Source organism: Diplotaxodon limnothrissa, linkage group LG3, assembly GCF_057381915.1.
Source record: "Diplotaxodon limnothrissa isolate DT_005_m linkage group LG3, D_limnothrissa_male_GT1.1, whole genome shotgun sequence".
Classification (NCBI taxonomy): domain Eukaryota; kingdom Metazoa; phylum Chordata; class Actinopteri; order Cichliformes; family Cichlidae; genus Diplotaxodon; species Diplotaxodon limnothrissa.
Genome location: NC_140598.1, coordinates 47,370,474 through 47,393,534, shown reverse-complemented (window position 1 = coordinate 47,393,534; position 23,061 = coordinate 47,370,474). Strand labels below are relative to the sequence as shown.

The 23,061-nt window shown below is 44.7% G+C and overlaps 1 protein-coding gene across 1 annotated transcript in view; it reads left to right on the top strand.

The window, feature by feature from the left end:
- LOC146636223 (basement membrane-specific heparan sulfate proteoglycan core protein-like) overlaps positions 1–22,823 on the top strand; it is a 41,124-nt gene extending 18,301 nt beyond the window's left edge. The window contains exons 11-20 of the mRNA XM_085350301.1: positions 132–398; positions 1,489–1,755; positions 2,179–2,478; positions 2,665–2,922; positions 3,174–3,422; positions 3,639–3,752; positions 10,847–10,897; positions 10,995–11,060; positions 22,642–22,704; positions 22,816–22,823. Of these exons, the coding sequence (XP_085206427.1) occupies positions 132–398; positions 1,489–1,755; positions 2,179–2,478; positions 2,665–2,922; positions 3,174–3,422; positions 3,639–3,752; positions 10,847–10,897; positions 10,995–11,060; positions 22,642–22,704; positions 22,816–22,823 (1,643 nt within the window). The remainder of the gene's footprint in view (positions 1–131; positions 399–1,488; positions 1,756–2,178; positions 2,479–2,664; positions 2,923–3,173; positions 3,423–3,638; positions 3,753–10,846; positions 10,898–10,994; positions 11,061–22,641; positions 22,705–22,815) is intronic.
- The last annotated feature ends 238 nt before the right edge of the window (positions 22,824–23,061 follow it).

Genomic DNA, 23,061 nt, shown 5'->3' with positions numbered 1-23,061 from the left:
TCATTACGCTGACTTTTTATCATTGCAACCAACACGTAGTCTGCACACTGAAATTAATTCTAACACTAATCATTCAAATAATTATGATAATAAGCTGCTGCTGGAAACAGTGATGTCTTTGTTTTTCTCAGTTCGTAACAGGATCACAGTGAAACTGCAGCACAGCTGGTCTCAGATATTCACTGGTGACACAATCACTGTCAGATGTGAGATTCAGGGAGGTGAAGGAAAGGTGTGGAAATATGAATGGACAGCACCCAACACAAACAGCCCTCCAACATCCAGTGAATACAGGATCAGCAGAGTTTCAGTGTCCCACAGTGGAGACTACAGATGTCGGGGTAGCAGTGACTATCTCTTAACAGGATGGAGTGATGCCTTCAGACTGACAGTTTCATGTGAGTTGGACCATGATTCATGCTGACATTTCATGTTTTCATGTTTACATCTGTCTACTACTCTTTGGAGTTCATTCAAAACTGAACTGGTATTTGAAGTTTGAATATTTATTTTGTTATTGTTATTTTCCCTGAACTAAAGGATAATATGATGTATGTTTTCCTGTAACTACAACAGCAAGTAAACCCAGAGCCACACTGACAGCACAAAGTTCAGTCATACCAGCAGGGGGCAGTGTGACACTGAGCTGCTCTGTGGAGGGCTCTGCTGGCTGGAAGTTTGACTGGTTCAGACGTGATTCAGTCTCTTCTAAAGCTCAGCTCATGAGAGGAAATGAAGCAAACAGAGTTATTAGTGTCTCACAAGGAGGTCTGTACCACTGCAGAGGAGGGAGAGGAGATCCAGTTTACTACACAGAGGACAGCAGTGACGTCACAGTTACAGAAACTTGTGAGATTAATTATTTTATTTCTACCAGACTAAGAGGTCATAATATGTTCTGTGCTAAGAACTTTATTCAACAACTGCAAGTTTATTAACCCTTAAATAGGGAAAGTCTTTAGTTTTCCGTTCATTAAGATTACTTGGAGAGGCGAGAAATGGAAAAATAGAAAACATTTCTCGGCCTTATTTTTGATCTTTATGTTTCTTTTTGTCTCTAACTTTTTCACTTCATTACTTAAATCACGCTGCTGTTATTGTGTATATATTTATTTATATTTCTTCATACATTCTTATATAGTTCTATATTGTGTATTTTGTTGTACAGTTATTTTATTTTCAACTTTAATTTATATATTTTATCTTATTCTTTCCCAGTTAAATTTACCCTTCATTCTAATTTGTGTTGTACAGTTATCTCCTTTTTAACCTTAATTTATATCTTATTCCTTCCTAGTAAAATTTACCCTTTTTAATTTTTCATATTTATTTCCTATCTTATTCATAGCTTTTTCCTTTTTCGTGTTCTTTAGGTCACGAGCAGTTGTCCAAGCATTTCACTGCATATCGTACTGTGTATGACTGTGTACGTGACAAATAAAATTTGAATTTGAATTTGAATTTAACTGGATATTTTTCTGTGAACAGTTCCCAGTAAGCCCACTGTGACCCTGCAGCCATCCTGGACTCAGATATACAGCGGTGAGACAGTCACTGTCAGATGTGAGATTCAGGGAGGTGAAGGAGCTCAGTGGACGTATGAATGGAGAGCAGCCAAGTTAAACACACCTCCAACATCCAATGAATACAGAATCATCAGAGCTACTGAGTCTGACAGTGGAGGATACAGCTGCCGGGGCAGGAGGGACTATTTCTTCTCAGAGTGGAGTGATATCATCACACTGACTGTGTCATGTAAGATCTTTCATCCAGATTATTTTGACACAAATTTGATACATAAGAAATATAAATACAAAAAAACCCAGTACATTTTGATCACTGATCAATAAACTCAGCTATGCTTCAAATTAATTACAGCATTTGAACTAGGTAATCACAGAATTTATAACATATTATATTGTTGATCAAATGAGCTTCACCATTGAGGTTTTAGAACATGAATCACTTTTTTCCACCCAGGTCTTTAAATTTGTTGGATTCATTCAAATTTATGTTCTAAAATAAAAATGTGTTTTTATTAGTACATGTTGAGATATTTGACATGTTTAGATAGTCTCACTCTTAAAGTTCATCATAAATATTTGTGAGTCAACATTTTAGTGACATTGAATTCAGAGTTAAGAGACGAAACATTGAGAGAAAATCTTTGTTGAACAGATGAACCCCGTCCTGTCCTCACTGTGTCTCCATCATGGCTGAGTCCTGGAGCCTCAGTAACTCTGAACTGTGAGGTTGAACATCCGTCTGCAGGATGGAGCTTCTACTGGTATAAAGCTGTTCCTGATCTATCAGAGAAATCCTCCAGTTATGAGCTGCTACCTGATGGCAGTGGGACTGCACAGGACTCCTACATCATTCATGGACAGACACACACAGCAGGATATGTGTGCAGAGCTGGAAGAGGAGACCCAGAGTATCACACTGATCACAGTCGACCAAAGTTTGTCTGGTCTGCAGGTCAGTTTGAGGAATTTTGTCTCAGGTATTTTTAATCTTGATGTTGATGATTTGAAAGTCTGTAAATCTGGCTGCATGACTATCAGGACTCCTGTGAACCACACAAAAGTCAAACGTATATTTCCACTGTGATATTTTGATCCTAACATCTGTGAGCTTTGTCTCTTCACTGCATGTTGTTTCCAGATGTTCATTCAGCAGCGTCTCTCACAGTGAGTCCTGACAGAGTGCAACACTTCACCTCTGACTCTGTCTCACTGACCTGTGAGGGAAACTTCACTGAGTGGAGAGTGAGGAAGTTCTCTGAGGACGGCCGACTCTCTGACTGTAGGAGAATGACTGGATCCACATGTGACATCAACACATCAAAGTCAGATACTGCAGTGTACTGGTGTGAGTCTGGATCAGGAGAGTTCAGCAGTGCAGTCAACATCACTGTACAGAGTATGTTATTATACATTTACTACTTGGATTTGGATGATTTAGACGTCACATGAACATTTGTTCCAGCTTTGCTGTATGTGAAGTCATTTCATGTGGGAAAAATAAAACACATACAGCAGTTTTTAAACACATAAGATCAGATCTTCATGATGAACATTTGTACAATCTGTTCTTGTTATTGTTTGTCAGCTTTTTCTCATAGTGTGCACCAGCTGATGTGACTGAAACAATTGTGTGTGATTGTGTCACAGATGATGGTAATGGTCCTATCCTGGTGAGTCCTGTTCATCCTGTGACTGAGGGAGCTTCTGTTAGTCTGAGCTGCAGTTTGAGAACACAAAGAATACTTTCCAATGTGTTTTTCTATCACAATGACAAACTTATTGAAAATGATCCCCAAGGGGAGCTGAAGATCTCTGCAGTGTCAAAGTCTGATGAAGGTTTCTACAAGTGTCAGTACTCAGGAAGAGAGTCAGCACAGAGCTGGATGTCAGTTAAAGGTGAGCAGGATCAAAACATCTGATATGATTTATTGTAGATGAATTCTTCCCCCGTGTGCTGCAAATGTGTACGTTTGTTTAAGGATTTAGTTTTTTCATCAATAATGTTCAACATTGCTGTTTTATTAATTTTTTAATTAAGTACTTTGTGAATTTAGTTCAGCTTAATTTTTTAAGCTAAATCATTTATTAAAAATGAAATGTTCTTATTTACAGCTGCTGTGTCCACACCTGAGAGCTCTTCATTTCCTCTTCTGATGATCTTTAGACTAATTCTTGGATTCATGTTTATTTTCCTTCCACTGTTGTTTTGCTGCAGACGGTCCAAAGGTGAGACCTTTTTTTGTTTTTTTATGTTTTTAAAAATTAAAATAAATAAAATTAGAAATTAATTACATTAGTATAAAAGCCATAACCATGTTTAAGCAAAAGTCTTTGTCAACTACGACCCTGAAAACACACACAGCCACAAGGTTGCAGCTGAGCAGCAGCCCTTTTATTAGCCACACACATTGTTGTTTCAGCTACCGAGGCACAGGAAGCAGACACTCCTTGGTGGCTTGCTGCTCACTTCCCTCCTTGCTCGTCACTGTCAACAACATAAAACAGAACCCAAAGTCAATTACCTGGCCAGGCACACCTGTTCCTTGCCCTGCCCCGCGAGCACACTGCGTCACCCCTCCTATGCAGCAGGCCAGAGACCTGCTTCATGCGGTGGAGCCACTGCCGCGGGGCATGGCCTGAGCAGAGGGTGAATGGCCGTCCCAGGAGGTAGTAACGAAGGGAGTCGACCACCCACCAGATTGCCAGGCACTCCTCCACTGTGCTGTAGCGGGTCTCCCAGTCCGTGAGCTTCTGGCTGATGTAGAGAGTGGGACGGTCGACTCCCCTTACCTGCTGGGACAAAATGGCCCCCAGCCCTCTGTTCGAGGCATCTGTCTGCAGAATAAAAGGACACCCGCTGCACATGCTCCGCCCAGGTGTTGCTGTAGATGATAACACCATCCAGGTAGGCGGCAGCATATGCAGCGTGCAGCCACAGCACCCACTCCATAAGGTGCTGAAAGGCGGCGGGGGCTCCGAAAAAGCCAACCGAAGTGTGACAAATTGGTACAACCTGTACGGTGTGGAGAAGGCTGTTTTTCCTTAGACTCCACAGACAAGGGAATCTGCCAGTAGCCCTTGGCCAAATCCAGCGTCGTAAAACAACGAGCAGTGCCTAACCTTTCCAGGAGCTCGTCGACCCGGGGCATTGGGTACTAGTGATGGGATTTCCGGCTCTTTTTAGAGAACCGGCTCTTTCAGCTCGGCTCACTAAAAAGAGCCGGCTCTTTCGGCTCCGAACCGGCTCTTGAGGTTGTTTTGTTGCTTTAATTAATTTATTATTAACAACAATATAAAATTATGCACAAAAGGCATTACGTGAATGCACCGTCACGCCAAGCTGCTCTATGAGAGAAGTACGGCCGGGTAGGGGGGAGAACACATCAGCAATGCACTGTTGCAGTGCAGCAACATCCGCTCTCTGGGCCTGTATGAGATGGTCATCACAATGGAGGGAGGTGGGAAGAGCAGCGGTTTCAGCCTCTTTCCATGCTTTAAGGAGATTGAGGTGGTAAATCTGTGTAGCTCCTCCCCTGTCCAACCGTGCTACCTCATAGTCAACATCCCCCACTCGCCGTGTGACCACAAAGGACCCTCACCACTTGGCAAGTAATTTGGAGCTGGAGGAAGGGAGCAATACAAGCACTTTGTCTCCTGGTGAAAATTGCCTGAGCCTAGTCCCTCTGTTGTACAGGCTTTGCTGATGCTGCTGGGCCTGGAGCAGATTTTCCCGTGACAACCTCCCCAACCTGTGCAGTTTTGCTCTCAGGTCCAGCACGTATTGAATCTCATTCTTCGCGGGGCTCGACCCTTCCTCCCAGTTTTCCTTAATCAGGTCGAGCACCCCCCCAATTCCTTCAGTGTGTGAGACATGAACGACGTGCCCATGTCAGTATTTCTTTCAGAATACCGACATGGGAGATAACATGGCGAGAGAACACAGGAGCACCTCAGGGATGTGTCCTCTCGCCACTCCTCTACTCCCTCTATACTTCAGACTGTGTGGCCACCCACGGCTCCAACACCATTGTGAAGTTTGCTGACGACACAGTGGTGTTGGGTGCTATCTCCAACAACGATGAGGCGGCCTACATGGATGAAGTGAAGAATCTGGCATCATGGTGCCAGGACAACCACCTCCAGCTGAACGTTGGCAAGACCAAGGAGCTGGCGGTGGACTTCAGAAGGAGTCAGCACAGAGACTACAAGCCCATTATCATCAATGGAGCTCCAGTGGAGAGGGTGCAGTCCTTCAAGTATCTTGGTGTCCACATCTCCTCAGACCTGATATGGGCTGCCCACATTCAGGTCCAGACCAAAAAGGCTAGGCAGTGCCTGTATCACCTACGACAACTGAGGAAGTTCAGGGTCTCTCCAAAGATCCTCAGGATTTTCTATACAGGCGCTGTGGAGAGCATCCTCACACAGAACATGACATCGTGGTTTGGGAACAGCTGTGTGAAGGACCAAAAAGCTCTCCAGAGAGTGATCCGTACAGCAGAACGCTGCTGCAGGATTGCTCTCCCCCCGCTTCAGGACACCTACACCAGGAGATGCCGGACTAGAGCAGCGCAGATACTGAAGGACCCGTCCCATCCTGGCAACAAACTGTTCCAACTTCTGCAATCTGGTAGAAGGTTCCGCATCATCCGGGCAAAGACAGAGAGACTCAAGAGGAGCTTCTATCCCCAAGTCACCCGGGCCCTAAACACACACACCCGCCCTCTCACATCACTATAATTGACTGAGACAGGACTCTCTTCCAGACACTCTAAACCAAGGCACAATGTACATTCCAAATTCCTTTAATTTTAAATATGCTTATATTGTCTATCCTGTAAAATAGTCAGATGTCTATTCATATTAATGTACAGAATTCACCTGCTTGCTGCTACTACTGCACATTCACCCAATGTGTGTATATATATATATATATATATATATATATATATATATCGTTAGCTTCATAGCATAATTGCCTAAGTCAATGACTTAGGCAATTATGCTATGAAGCTAACGATATATAAAACACCCAGCACGCCCCTGCGGGCGGTTTATCCCTCAAGCTCGGGTCCTCTACCAGAGGCCTGGGAGCTTGAGGGTCCTGCGCAGTATCTTAGCTGTTCCCAGGACTGCGCTCTTCTGGACAGAGATCTCCGATGTTATTCCCGGGATCTGCTGGAGCCACTCGCCTAGCTTGGGAGTCACCGCACCTAGTGCTCCGATTACCACGGGGACCACCGTTACCTTCACCCTCCACATCCTCTCGAGCTCTTCTCTGAGCCCTTGGTATTTCTCCAGCTTCTCGTGTTCCTTCTTCCTGATATTGCTGTCATTCGGAACCGCTACATCGATCACTACGGCCGTCTTCTTCTGTTTATCTACCACCACTATGTCCGGTTGGTTAGCCACCACCATTTTGTCCGTCTGTATCTGGAAGTCCCACAGGATCTTAGCTCGGTCATTCTCCACCACCCTTGGGGGCATCTCCCATTTTGACCTCGGGACTTCCAGGTTATACTCAGCACAGATGTTCCTGTACACTATGTCAGCCACTTGGTTATGGCGTTCCATGCATGTCTTGCCTGCTAGCATCTTGCACCCTGCTGTTATGTGCTGGATTGTCTGTGGGGCATCTTTACACAGCCTGCACCTTGGGTCTTGCCTGGTGTGATAGACCCCAGCCTCTATGGATCTTGTACTCAGAGCTTGTTCTTGTGCTGCCATGATTAGTGCCTCTGTGCTGTCTTTCAGTCCAGCTTTGTCCAGCCACTGGTAGGATTTCTGGATATCAGCCACCTCCTCTATCTGCCGGTTGTACATACCGTGAAGGGGCCTGTCCTTCCATGATGGTTCCTCGTCTCCCTCCTCTTTCTTGGGTTTCTGCTGCCTGAGGTATTCACTGAGCACTCGGTCAGTTGGGGCCATCTTCCCAATGTATTCTTGGATGTTCGTTGTCTCATCCTGGACTGTGGTGCTGACACTCACCAGTCCCCGGCCCCCTTCCTTCTGCTTAGCGTACAGCCTCAGGGTGCTGGACTTGGGTGAAACCCTCCATGCATGGTAAGGAGCTTTCTTGTCTTTATGTCAGTGGCTTCTATCTCCTCCTTTGGCCAGCCTATTACCCCAGCAGGGTACCTGATCACGGGCAGGGCGTACGTGTTGATGGCCCGGATCTTGTTCTTACCATTCAGCTGACTCCTCAGGACTTGCCTGACCCTCTGCAGGTACTTGGTGGTTGCAGCTTTTCTAGCGGCCTTTTCATGGTTCCCATTTGCCTGCGGGATCCCCAGGTACTTGTAACTGTCCTCTATGTCTGCAATGTTGCCTTCTGGTAGTTCAATCCCCTCAGTTCTGACTACCTTCCCTCTCTTTGTTACCATCCGACTACACTTCTCCAGTCCGAACGACATTCCAATGTCATTGCTATATAGCCTGGTAGTGTGGATCAGTGAATCGATGTCTCGTTCACTCTTGGCATACAGCTTGATGTCATCCATGTACAGGAGGTGGCTGACAACTGCTCCGTTCCGTAGTCGGTATCCGTAGCCAGTCTTGTTAATGATCTCACTGAGGGGGTTCAGGCCTATGCAGAACAGCAGTGGGGACAGAGCATCTCCTTGGTAGATCCCGCACTTGATGGTGACTTGTGCTATGGGCTTGGAGTTGGCCTCTAGTGTTGTGCACCACATCCCCATTGAGTTCCTGATGAAGGCTCTTAGGGTCCCATTGATCTTGTACAATTCTAGGCATTCCAGTATCCAGCTGTGGGGCATTGAGTCATAGGCCTTCTTGTAATCAATCCAGGCAGTGCACAGGTTGGTCAGTCTGGTCTTGCAGTCTCGGCTGACTGTTCTGTCTACCAGTAGCTGGTGTTTTGCGCCTCTGGTATTCTTGCCAATTCCTTTCTGTGTCCCGCTCATGTATTGACCCATGTGCCTGTTCATCTTAGCCGATATGATGCCTGACAGGAGCTTCCATGTAGTACTGAGGCAGGTTATTGGTCGGTAGTTGGAGGGGACCGGTCCCTTCTTGGGGTCCTTGGGGATCAGGACCGTCCGACCTTCGGTTAGCCATTCCGGGTGTCTCTCGTTAACTAGCAGCTGGTTCATTTGTGCTGCCAGACGCTCGTGGAGTGCAGTCAGCTTCTTTAGCCAGTAGGCGTGAACCATGTCGGGACCTTTCTGCAACTCCGTTAGTTGGCTAACCTCCCTCCGTGCTACTTTGATCTTGCCCTCTAGCCTCCTTCTCCATGGAGGGTACTGCCCCTTGTGGCTGTTCAACTTGTAGCCAAGCATCTCACTGATCACTGCTGCCGTATTGTAGATCAGCTTGTTAGTGTCGGTAATCGTGGTTGTAGGTATTGCCCGTAGTGCTGCATTAACATCATCTAGCAGACCTTCTGAGGGTACTTCACGTAATCTTGGTAACCGGCTACGGGGGATCCAGGTTTCAAGCTTGGCCATGATCCTATTTTTCAGGTCAGCTCCTCTCGCACTCAACGATCCTTCTCCTATCGCACTTGGGGCTATGTACCCAATCTCGGGTGGGGGTGATGATATCTCCCCCCTGACCTGGCGTCCTGACTCCTCCTTGCCGTAGCATTTGTGTTGTACCTCGTCAATCTCTAGCTGTGAGAGCATTCCCTTCTTTCGAATGTTGGAACACTGAGCTACTAGTTGTTTCGCCGTCATTGTGGATGTTGGGTATCGAAGAATCCATAGGTCCCTCATCCTATTCATGTAGCCCCTTCCGCCGGGGTTACTTGCGTAATAGCATTCCAACAACGCCCTGTTTTCGTCCCTTGCCCACCGATGCCTTCTTGTTCCAGTAGCCCACTTTTCGTCAGGGTGCCCTGGTTCCTCAACACCTGACGCGGACCTTGTTGATCCGGGCGACGTCCGAGCCGGCATGCCTTCATATTTATCTGTCTCGCTCATGTCTGCGGTAGGCTTGTTTAGCATAGGGGGTCTAGCCTTAGGACCCTTACTGGATACAGACGCCCCAGGCAGGAATCGAACTTGCGATCCTCTGTTCCAAAGGCGTGTAGTTTAACCACTACGCTATCCAGCTGCTATATATATATATATATATATATATGTATATGTTCTTCCTCTACCCCCCCCCCCCCCCATTTTTGCACATGTCGAGGAGCGTGTCAGGCTACATTTCACTGTGTGTTATACTTGTATAACTAGGCATGTGACAAATAAAGAACCTTGAACCTTGAACCTGAAACAGTGCCTGCGCCACACTTTTCGCCGAAATGGTGCGCAGCAGCACTGCTTCCAGGTATTGTATTGCATAATCCACCAGGACCAACACAAGGCGATAGCAAGGCATAGCAAGGCATCCTAAATGCCTTGCCATGGGGTTTGAATGAGCCTCCTGGAAAATCGTTTCCTGGCAGCTTTGCGACACCAACAACTGGGTAGGGATTTCATTCGTGCGAGTGTTGTGACTCACTCAATAAAGCCGATCATTCCGTAATCGGAAGTGGGGCCATCAATATCTATCACCTGGTCGTAGGCTGAGCCTAGGGTGTCGTCCCAAGACTGCTATAGTGGAAAATCTTCCATGGAGTCTATAACGGGAGGCAGTTGGGCCTCTGTAGAGGTCCCCGCCGCCTCCTTCCCCCCAGAGTCAGTGTCGGTCGACCCCGCGTCACTGCAGACATTACATCAATTTATAGGTTGCGATTGCATCTCCACGTATTGCCCCAGGAATCTGTGAAACCCCGGCCAATTTGTGCCCAAAATTAGGGGATGTGACAGGCGCGGACTGACCGCCGCCTTTACTCTAAGTGTTTTGCCCCTAAATTTTAACAGCAGCGACACTACCGGATACTTGTGAATATCCCCGTGCACACATTTCACCTCCACCCACTCTGCCTCCAGCAATGCCCTGGCCGAACCAGAATTTGGTGAACCAGGGTCTGCATGCAGCCCGTGTCCACCAAAGTGTGGCGTATACCCCCTTGACATCTTACCGGGATGTGGTACGTCCCTCCTGGACCGGGGGCGGGTGCCGGAGCCCCGGCGACGTGGAACACCTGGCCCACTTCCATCAGTCTTATATTACATTTTTAATAAAGGTGCTGCTAATGAGCAGACTCTAAATCAGGATGACGTTCAGCAGCAAGTGTACTCCCCTCTTCTTCATGGTTAGTTTTTCATGTAGTTTCAAATATTCTGATGCTATTTGCAACAAGACTATACTTAGTAAATCTGCTGCAGCTTTTCATATAAATGTTATTCAATAATATTTGTTTTTAAATTAGGTTCACAGACATGAGCTGACTGATTTTCTCTGACCTGCAGGTGATCTTTGTGTCTATGAGACAGTCAGAAGATGTGAAAACACTGAAAATGGTAAAGTATACACTTTCATTAATATAAAGCTTGTGGAAGCTGAATGATTATACAATAACTGTGTTTAACATGAAAGTCAATAAGATTATTATTTCAGGTCCAGCAGAAGGTGATTTCACCAATGTCACATCCGTGATTCAGCTCAAAGTCATTAGGAAGACAAGTGAGTGCACAAAATTTAAAATTTAAATGCAAAATATACATTGGTAATTATTCTCACTGATAGGTTTTATTTGATGTAACGGTTTTCCAAAACAGTTTTTTATTTTGATGTAATGAAAAAAAAAACCAATGCATTTGAACGGGTAAAAACAAAGCTGAAAAGTAAGAAAACAAACAAACAATAAAAAAACAACAACAAAGCTAAAAAGTAAGAAAAAAAAAAAAACATTGAGAAAATAATAGGGAAGGGAGGAAAAACAATTACTAGGAGAGCCACAATGTGTAATTCTCGTCGAGCACTTTATGAATTACAGTCCTGGTCACCTCAGTGACGCAGGCGTCAGTTTCTTGCAGCGTGGCCTCAATGTCGCGGGCGTCTCTGAGTTCAAACAGATATGCCTGGGCAACGCCTCTGACTTGAGCCGCTGGTGGTGAAAAACCCTCTAACCGCAAACTTTGCAATAATGTGTTGGTGAAATGCCCATTCCATAATCTTTTGCAGAGTTCATCATAGTACCTGAAAAAGTAATATTTTTCCAGCGGGAAAAGACAAGAATGTCGTCTCTGCGAGGGGTGGGAGACCTCACATCCTTGACAGACTTCTTGCCAGTGTTTCTGGATTAGCGAGTTAATAAGGTACTTGACAGTTAATTTTGTAAGTTAAAAAACAGTGGTGGGGAGCAGACTCGCCGCCTTGTCGTTGTCCATGGCCGAAGGCTGTCCGCGGCTCTTGCCGGGGTGGGGATCGATGTCTTCAGGCTCTCGGAAAAGGGCCCGGCATACAGGGTCGCCCAAAGCCCAGAGCGAGGCACCGGAGACTGAAGTGTTGCCGGGGGGTCTGGTCTGGGGATTGCCAACCGAGAGCGGCGAGTTGCAGATGGCTGGGTGAGTTCCAGCCTTGAGGGGATGAGGGCGGTGGCGGAGTATCTGGAAGCATAGTGGCCGGAGACGTTGAGGCCAGATGCAGGCTCTGAGGTGGGGTAGCCAGAGCCATCGGTGGACTCGGTGGTGGAGTAGAATCAGCTGAAGATGCAGCAGAGGGGGCTCCGAAGCTATGGTGAGTCATGATTGTTTAGATGATGTGGAGAAGAAACGAACGTTGTGGTTTTTAAAAGGACTGGGAGAGGAGGAGGCGGGGGTGGGGGAGGGGTAAAGGGGCCGGATGAGGGGCGGTGCTATGTAGAACGTGGCGGCGTTTTTCCAACTAGGACCAGTTCAATTGTAGTTTTACTCAGCTTAAAAAGCTCTAATATTTTCCCACTCTTTTCGCCCACCATCTTCAACCAGTCCTGAGTGGGAATTCGAAGCATGGTGTTGAAAACACCAGACTGGGTGTTTGAAAAGTCCAACACAAACTCTTCCGTGTGAGCATCATCGGTTGTATGATGATGCCGACTGGCTCTACAAAACCACCGACAAAATGGCGTGCTTTTAGTCTCCCACTGCGTGTATGTGACTGTTTTTCTCACCATGTTTAAAGGTCGGTGCTGATGGTGTTGCTGGTTGAATGTCGGAAATGCGTGGGCCTCTTTGAAAGCCGGATGCGTCTGCGTCTGCTGGTCCCTGGTTCGCGGTTGCTGCGAACTCGTTTGCCGCAGGCTCTTCTGAACTTCTGGGGTGACGATGAGGGTCAAAACAGCCCAGTCAGAGGAAGTAAAGGCGATCCGTGGTGTTAGCGGGCCAAAACTTTCACCTGCTTTTAGCTCTCTAAGGCTAAAGGCGTAGCCCCAAAACCCGCCGGAGCTGAGATGGAATCTCTCCTCCATTGGATTAGCATGGGCTGGCTGAACCCTACAAAGATGCAATTGTGTGAGTTCTGTTGGCATGGCGGAGGCTCTGTAGCTAGTTACTGGGGTCTGAGAGACCACAGTGAGGTTGGCAGGTCTGGTGTCCATGTTGTTTTAAGAAAAAGAGAGAAAAGTCTTTTTTTTTCTGGGAGAAAAAAAAGAGTTAAATTTAAGCTGGAAAGTTAGATTATTTATCCTGAACGAGAGCAAGAGATTGCACCTATCGCAGATAAGGTAAATCAGACCTGTATCCGATTGGCTAACCAGGGTAGCCGCCCACTTGTTATGTGATTGGCAGCGGGGCGAAGTTAGGCACGCCTCGGAGGCGGAGTTGGTCTCCCTCTTTGAACGAAGAGCCAGAATCATTAAGGAGCAGATACAGAGCGAGTAACAAGGGGAAAAAATTGTGCGCTGGCTGTGGCTTGGTGCGAGTAAGAGGGACGGAGAACTTAGGCTGTGCGCTGAATTTGGGACGGAGCTAGTAAGAGGGCTGGTTTGAAGAAAAAAGACTAAGGATTTTTTTCAGGAGTATTGCCTGTTATCGAATATAAGGTTTTGGGAATAGAGGGTTCCCTAACAAGTTATTCTAGGAGTTTTTTGTTGCGCGTATTTGGATAAAAACACGGAGGTTTTTTTCAGGAGGTTTCCTGCTTGTTTGCCTAAGGGTTGGGTGGGAGCCGCGGTGCGCTGAATTTGAGAAAAAAGACTAAGGATTTTTTAAGGGTTTTGGGAATAGAGTGGGAGTGCCTATCGAGTTATTCTAGGTTTTTTTTGTTGTTGTGCATTTTTTGGAGAAAGACGGAGGATTTTTCAGGAGGTTTTTGCTGGGAGCCGCAGTGCGCTTATGCTTGGGGTAGTTTTTTGGGGATCGTGAGAGTTTTTTGCGACTCGGACTTTGATTCTAAATCTCCTTGTTCGGATTAAACAAATGCAAATAAATTGAAATAAAGTTTTCCAACAAGGCATGCAACCTGTATCTCCCGGCATACTGAACTAGGGCTGCCACAAACGATTGTTTTGATAGTCACCGATTATTTTTGCAATTAGTCGACTAATCAGATCATGCATCCATTGGACGTAAAATGTACAGCTTATTGCACCGGCATACATCTGCTCTTATATAACTATCATTAGCTTACAGCTTTAAGTGTTTAAGGTATGTGCTAACTAAAAATAAAGACAAGATGATAGTTTATTAAATTTTAATGAAATTTGCAGATTGTTTCGGTGAGTTTAATAAACTCCTTGCTATCTAAAATATAACGGGACACCGGAGTATATTCTCGAGCATCTCACACTTCTGATAATCAGTTGTCTGCTTGACGTTTATTCAGCTGTGTAAAAACTATAACTTTAATCTCAGCCAAACCGATTTACTCAGGAATAAATAAAATCCTAAAAAAAAAGCCAAACAATAACATTTTAAGTTATCTAAGTGACTTAAATATGTTTAACCTGAGTAGCGAAAGACGGCGGTAGGTTTGAAAACGATTTGCCCGGAGTCCGGGGTTCTCACCGGCTCTAGTGAGCTTTGCCCCCGGCTAGCTATTGAGCTAGCGGGTAACAGACGTCGGAGCGCTTTTGAAAATATGTGGTGTCTTGATAAACTGAGCAGATATTTGAGGTTTACACAGTTACATTCTTGCCTGAAAATATGTTAAATGTTTATTTTGTGACCCAGAAAGAATAATAAGAGTAATATTAAAACTAACTAGCTGCCGCCATTGTTGGAAACTGAGCTGGGCTGCGCTATGAATTCTGGGACACAGCTTCTTCTTCTTCTGGGTTTAACGGCAGCTGGCATCCTTGTACATACAGTGCTGCCATCTTCTGTTTCAGTCCGTTATTACACTCTTAAATCCTACTACTTATTCCTGCGTCTTTTGTGATCTTACAAAGCTTCAAACGACGCGTCGACTATTAAATCAGTCGTCGGCGATTTTGATAGTCGACGTAATTGTGACTAGTCGACTAATCTTGGCAGCCCTATACTGAACGTTACAAAAGCACAAGTTTAACTAAGCACTTTTACTCTGGTTTAAGACATTTTCACACACACACACACAAGCACGGACCCTGACACAGGCGCGTGCATGGGCGCGCACAGACACACAGGCGCGGGGCGCGCACGCGCGTGCACATGCACTGACCCACCACCAGATGGCGTTTTTTAAGCATAAAAAGTAAAAAACTTTTTAATGGCTTAAAATTAAAGAATGCTATTTGATATAAAAGCTTTATTTTTTAATAATCAAATTATTTTTTTTATTTTTTTGGAAATAATGAGTTATGAACTACCATAATTTGCTGAATATCATAATTTGCTGAATATCATAATTATATTAATATCCAGAGGTGGGTAGTAACGAGTTACATTTACTCCGTTACATTTACTTGAGTACGTTTTTGAAAAAAATTTACTTTTAAAGTACCTTTTTTGCACGATACTTTTTACTTTTACTTGAGTACATTTGTGAAGAAGAAACGGTACTTTTACTCCGCTACATTTGCAAAATTCGACTCGTTACTTTTAAAAAAATGATTAGTTTAACACATTAGATAACATGCCGCCAGTGGAGTTTCCGGTAACTTTTTTACCAATCAGATGTGGCTATGCAGTCACATGACCAGTTTGAAACTGTGCCGGGCAGTGCAGCCCAAACGTTTCAAAGAAGAAACATGAAAACATGGCAGAGCCAATTGTCTACGCTAGAGCTGAAAAGGATGAACACCCTTGGCCTCATATACAAAGAATGTTTCGCATAAAAGCAGTACAAAAGAACAGCTATGTCTTCAGTGTCGGTGTCTTCAGTGAGAGCCAAAACAACAACTTTTCAGCGTGAAACAACTCAACTCATGTAACCTGAGGAAGCGGTAAGTTTTCTCTAAATATCTTTTTAGCTGTAGTTAGCTGGATGTCAGTCTTATGTTACAGCAGCTGTGTTGAGCTCGAGCTGCGAGTCATATTTTCGGCGCTACGTTGTAGTGAGACAAATTTGTGGGGTTTTTGTGCAGCTTCGGCTGTCCTTTTAACTGCTCGCTGGTTAGCTAGCGTGAGCTATAAGCTAACAGTTCCACGCGCATGCAAACAGCTCGTCTCTACTGCTTTAACTGTTAAAACAGAAGGCAATACTGCGGCTAGCAGGATTTATTATGTGAAAAAGCAGCTTGTTTAGTTTAAACAGTCTGCATTAAGCTGGGCAAACACTGTGCGATTTTTTTCAGTCACGTTATTCAGCTCCTGCTCAAACTGTACAATTGAATCGCAGGGGTTAGAAATTCATAGGTCACGATGCAGGGTCTCACACTATACGGCCTGATGCTCTGATGCGACCTGAGTGCTCAAACTGTGCGTCCATAACATGAAGCTTATCATACAAAATCTGTCTCTCGCTCTCCCTCTCTCTGTCTTACAGACACACACACACACACCATCAACTTTGCTAAATTACTAATGGAAAACATTGACCAGGCAGCTGCAATTGAGCAGCAATGTCCATCCAACTCTTTTCATGGTTGTTGTAGTCGTCACAATTTTGTGAGGCCACATTGCAAAGCCTCGGATACAGAAGCGTAGAGCTGCCACCCAGCCAAAAGAAAAATAGAAAAGTGAAAAGTTCTAACAATATACTTTTCATGTTTGTACAATATACTATCATGTTAGTACAATATACCTTTCACGTTTGAACAATATAATATCACGTTATTACAATATACATAATTATCATGTTCGTACAATATAAATATTATATAGGCTACATCGCAGCTCCAGTCACGGCTTCCATCAATGTCTTTCTCATCTTTTCCCAGAGTAACAGCCAAACAGGAGGATCTATTGGCTAGCACTGCTTAGCCTTGCATGCATTCTTATTTTGAACTTAATCTGGAATTCATTGCAAACTGTTTGTGCGGGATATGAATGACAGGATTTTGTTTTTCTACAAGAGTTAGTAAAAAACATCTCCAGTGTGATCAAATCTTCTTGCTAAACATCTGCAGCTTAGCAGTGTATACAGCACTATAATGACCAGACCTAATTCTTTTGAAAACCATACATCTTTCTACAGGTCTCAACTTCATCAGACATTACCTAGACTCAGAGCTGGATGATGCCAGCACAAACAGCAGCCTAACCGACTAAGATGATGGATCCATGGGGTCAGGAAAGCCAGAAGCAGGGGAACTGGAGAGGTACCTTTCATGTCCATTCACTGGAGGTGTGGATCTATTGCATGGCGTTCCTCACATCAAGAAGCTGTTGATCAAAATCAATACAGCTCTTCCTGCATCTGTAGCTTGTGAAGGACTTCTCAGTCATGCAGGACTCCTGTTCACTGCTGAACAGTTACAACTTCACAGCAAGAACCTTGAGAGCAAACTGCTGCTGAAGCTTAACCATCACTTCACTAAGTGAAGAAATGGCACATTTTTGCTAAATATGCAGAAATAAATGTACACCCATACAATTTATGGTAAACTGAGCTGCCTTGTATGTACATATGTTAAAGTTGCCTCGTTGTAATGTTTTCTCTGAGGCTGCTGTGTCATTTGGAGCAAAAATGAATATAAAGTTTACAGCATATCTTGTCACTGGAAATTGTTTGCACTGTTTATATATTTATATTATTTACTGTAGGTATTGGTGAAAAAAGCTTGATGTTGTGAAAAACTGAAATCTGGAAAAAATTTTCTTGATCTTTTTACATATATTCCTTTTAAAAATACTAAAATTTGTATATTTATTTATTTTTGTTTGTCTGATAGCATTTATTTATAAAATAAATCAGACATTTCAAACAGTTACTCGCTACTTGAGTAGTCTTTTCACCAAGTACTTTTTTACTCTTACTTGAGTAACATTTTTGAAGACTACTTTTCACTTTTACTTGAGTAATAATATTTTAAAGTAATGCTACTCTTACTTGAGTACAATTTTTGGATACTCGACCCACCTCTGTTAATATCATAATTTTATTTATATAATATTTTTATGAATATCATATTTTTATTACTTCCTTTATTACCCCTGAGCTCACGGATAATTTATTGGGACCATAAATCACTCGGTTTGACATAAGGGGTATAATATCACTCTGTCTCAGACTTAAGAGTCACTACCCCCATTCATTTCCCCCACATCATATTCACTGGTTGCCCACAAGTGCTCCGAGATATCCAGCAGTTCTGGAGAGTCTGGGTTCCACCTGCTAAATACAGAGAGGATTTTTTTTTTGTTAGCAGCTGCACAGTTCACAAAACACTAATGTTTAGTGTCAGATGCTTACTAAACACCTCATTGCAATGTTTCATCACTGGAATGTGAGTTTCTTCCCCAGGTCTGTACTGTTGCACTCAGTTTAGTCACAGACCCAATCATGTTATTTAGCTTTTAAAATAAAAATATGTGAGATGCTGTCACGTATTTGACTTGACAAAGCAAGTTCAGGTGTGTGTTTATGTCTAGGTGCAAGCTTCACATACATCAGAAACAGGAAACACATTTAACCCTTTGCAACATTCTACTCACTTGTGTTACAATCAAATGATCTTTCCCTGATCTAATAACAATCAACTAATTTACATATCAATTCTCATCCCACTAAGTTGACAGGACAAGATGATAATAGCTGGTCTGCAATCTTTAATCAGTCCCACATCATATTTAGACTTGACAGGCCATCGGGCACCTCTGTGAGCAGTGGATAAGAGGAGTCTGCACGGGGTGGCCTGCACTAAATAAGGATCAACAGTGGGATCCACCAGTTCAACTGAGTGAACATAGTGAACAGTATAACAATAGACATAACTGTTTTATAAGCATTCAATTTTTAGGGAGAACAACACTTTTGGGTCCTCCCTGACCTGGCAATCGCAAGATCTGTTACAATTGTGTACAGATCTGCCCAGGTCTTCCCACCTGTAGTCAGTGGACCTAGCAGGGGAAATGTGTGGGGTGGATGCATCCATTATAAACAACCTTTTGTTCTTTAGTGAGTGAAATCGCAAGCGCAGCAAATGTAAAGCTCTAAAATAAGCATTTCACTGTTAGTTTATCATTTTCAACTCTGTACCACTCCTTCTCATGTCTCACATCAGGGCCCTGCGAAGCACAGTGAGAAGTGCAGTGCAGGCTGTCAGCAGCCAAAACAGGCATCTGGAGGCATGCAGTCACGTGCTGTTTATAAAAAAGCAAAAACAAAAACAACAAACAAACAAACAAACAAAAACTTTCAGTGAGTGGCCCTGCCCCCAGCTTCCATGCATACACGAAGGCAGGGGTCACAGGGCTGTATTTAACCATTGCATAGTCACATTCTGACTGTGTGATTGTAATGCCATCATGGCAGGAGATCAAATTTATGTTTAATTTACACATTAAGTAAATTTACTGGACATGAGTCTGACCATGGAAAACTGTTTTAACTTTTGGCCCTGTCCGTCAATACAGGACAGGGGAATGGTGAAATTTTCCCTTTGAACATGCCCTGTTGCAGAGACAGAGTGGGAGTACCTTCTAACGTTGGCTGGAATTTCAGGGAGGGTGAGAACATAACACAGAGTGGCTCCGGAGTCTACAAGAAATTCCACCTTCTCACCACACACAGACATTCCATGCATAGGCAGAGATTTATAAGCTTAAATGTACATATGCGCCCTTTGGATTGCATGAAATGCGTTCAATGTGTATGTGTGGAGCATTTTGCGTATCAGCATGAGTACTTGTTAGCAAAGCATTCTTCATTGCATCAGCATGTGTGTGTGTGTGTGCGCATCACTTCATCCTGAGTCAGTGTGTGTGTGTGTGTTCGTGTTTTTGCATCACTTCCCTGTTCTGATGTCTTGGGCAAACCACGGCCTGAAGCGCCCCCTGGGGTCCTGCCCTCCTCCTTTCAGTTTGCTTACGACCACTGCTGCTGCTGGTCACTGCACCGTCCACCCTGGTTCTGACCCAGATTGGGGCAGTCCTTTCTCCAGTGTCCATTCTGGCTGCAGGTGAAACATGCATCTTGATCTGCGTTTTGTCTCTTCTGCAGTGGCTTTTGACCTCGATTGCTCCTTCTGCTCCTGCCACGCCACCCCATGCTGGTTTGCCACGGCCTTGTATAGTGTTAATGCAGCGTTGCAGAGGTCAGCATTCTGATGCTCTGCCTCTCTTTTGGGCTTGACGTCACAGCTCTTTCAGCTGAGGCCTGTCTGGGGATCTCCTCCCGTGTAGTGAGAGGAGGCCTTGGGTTCAGCGCCCTCCGTCTCCGCTGGGTGAGGTGCCCCTCCTGCAGCTCTGTTGGGGTTTTCGGGTTGTTGTGGTGGGTCCAGCTGCTGCAGCGGTGGGTCAGGGTCACGTCAAAGGGGGTCGAGGGGAGAGCAGGAGTCCAGGTCAGCTTCGGCTTTCTGTGATGGGGCATGAGCACAGAAAAAAAGGGTAGAGGTGCGTGAACAGGAAAATGATGTGTTGTGTGCTGTGTTATACAGAGGCGGGAGGGGCGCTGACACGGGTTCTGTGTCAGCTTTCTCCCTCTCTCCTCCTTTCTCACCTTTTTTTTTCGAAACTGCATTTGTAGGTTAATACACTCTCTGCTTATTTGTGTGTGCGCATTGTTTCACCTTGCTGTTTTTTAATGGTGACGTGGGCAAACCACAGCCTACAGCTCAATCCAGAGTCCCTTCCTCCCTTCCACCTTCAGTCCTTTGGCTAGGGGTTTGTGATGAGGACAGTCTCTCCTAAAATGTCCCTCCTTTCCACAGCTGTAGCACTTTCCTCGGCCACCTTCAGGCACCCACACCCTGGCCCTGACCCCACCTCGCCGTCCTCTGCCTCTTCCCCTCCTCTCTCGTTGGCCTGTGCTTCCTCTCAGCACGTGGTGGGGGTCAGCACTTTGTTTTCCCTTTTTTTGTTTTCTTTGCGCCTCCCCTCTCTGGCTGTAAAATCTATTGGCATCAGCTGGTTCACCTCTGCGCTGTTTGCAGGCGTATAAAGCTGGCCAGAGACGGTTGTTCAGCATTTTCATGGCATATGTGTTCTCCTCCTTGGGGTGAGGTTGAGGTGGGGGTCTTTGGTGGTTACACAACAGCAGTTGGGCTTGTTTTTGGAGGGACCACGCTCAGTTCTGGAGCTGTTATTCTTGCCGCGGTGGTTTTGGTTGCCGGGGAGGACGGGACTCCAGATCGGAGTGGCTATCATTGCTGCTTCTGCAAAATGACATAAAAAAAAACAAGGTAGTGAATCATGGCTTGTATGTGTGTGTAGTGGAGCTGCAGACTTAACAGGGCCTGTCTCCTATCCATTTCCTTTTTCTCCCCAAAAAGGCATCTCCTTAAAAGCTGCTTTTCTCTCGCGTCTCTCTGCTTCCTCCATAACACATCTCTTTTCATCATTCATCCTTAGCACACCAGCCAATTTAGCCCCTTTCTTTGTCAACATTTCTTTTTCTTTCTCACAACTTACTTCATGCCTTCTACATTTTATTTATCATCGAGTCAAAGATTTAGTTCTTTCCTTGGCCACCCGGTGGAGCGTGTGTGACAGTCCACGCCCCGGCCCTTAACTCAGCTGTGCCGACTGTCTCGGAGGATCCGGATCCCATGTTACTGGCTTAAGCGTCCTTAGCGAGGCTAGGCCTAGAACTTCCCCGTGAAATATCACGGAGGAGCACCCCGTCTCACCCATCCTTGGGCCTGACCAAACAGAGAACTTAAGTGACTTATATATATATACACAAAATACTATAGGCTGGACACAGCTCACCGGTGCAGATTCTTTTGGATGATCTCGGTGTGTCGCTGAGGACTCGCCCCACAGCTCCCCCATTTTGAAGCTTTGGTGGGACCGAGGATTGACTCTTTCCCTCGGCATGATCAGCCGTCTTTGGGGTCGTTCCTCAGCGCCCACACTCGGAGCATCCTGTTCATGATGCCAAGCTTGTTGTGGAATTTTGTAAATAAAGTCTGCAACACGGAAAGAGCTGTGGTCAAACTATTTATTACTGCGCGCAGGAGAGCCAACACACACATCAAACATTACAGTTCACAGTCATCCCAGCTCTGCCCCTGGGACGTCTCAGCTCCTCTTTTATACCCCCCCCCCCCCCCCCCCCCCCCCCCCCCCACACACACACACACACACACACACACACACACAACTCTCTGTATCTTTTAGTTACAACAGGTTTCTGTCCCACGGGCTGTTGCTGGGCAGATAGCAACTCCCACTGTCTTTTCCCAGGAAGCTCCTGGCACCTGTCATCTTGGGAGTTTCATCCTTCTACGCCCTAACAGTTCAAGGTTCAAGGTTCTTTATTTGTCACATGCATAGTTATACAAGTATAACACACAGTGAAATTAATAGACATCTGACAGTTATAGACAGTTAGCAGATAACATAGTGAAACATCATTAAGCAAAGCTAAGCAGTTTTTTTACGAGGTCATACTGACACACACACACACACACACACACACACACTTTATCTAAGCATACAAAAAGGTTATACCAAATCCTACAGTGAGATTCTAAACACATAAATCCAAATGTGAGGATAAGCTAGAATTTTTCCATAACCCCAAGAAAATCAAAGGTGAGCAAAGTCTGCCATCATCTCCACTGAATATTGTTCAACATGTTTATCTGCTCTTAAAATGTAAATCTGTTTATTTTACAGTTTATATTTATGTATGCGTAAGTACTCATTACATGGTTAATAAAATCGATCATACTTTTTATCTTTGCATTAGTGGACACATCCAGTTTCCTCCTGGTTAATGATATTATTGTTCTCAATTATCTTCTCTTCATTCACAGGAAAATCAAGTCCTGCAGCTGATGCAGCAGTTTATTCTGAAGTCACATCAGGAAGCTCTCTCAGTAATTCTGCTGCCATGCAGGCTGATTTATTCTTCACAATATTAAATGTCTTCAGCTCATAATATCTTTACATGTTGGAAATCACTTTGTCTTTTTGTGCTTGTCTTACAGGTCAGTGAGGAGAGCTGTAGCAGCAAAGCCAAGAAGAAGCTTTTTATGAAGCCACTCTTGCTCCTCTGCTGCCCAAATATCAGACATGCTCAGCTTTATGTGCAGTTACAATATTACATCATAATATCATATAGACATATTGCTCTCTTTTAGTATCAAACAAATGCAGGTGTATTAGGTATTAATATTCATGCTCTTTATATTCAGTTTTTTCATAAAGATTTTGTAATAAACCTTGAATGTATC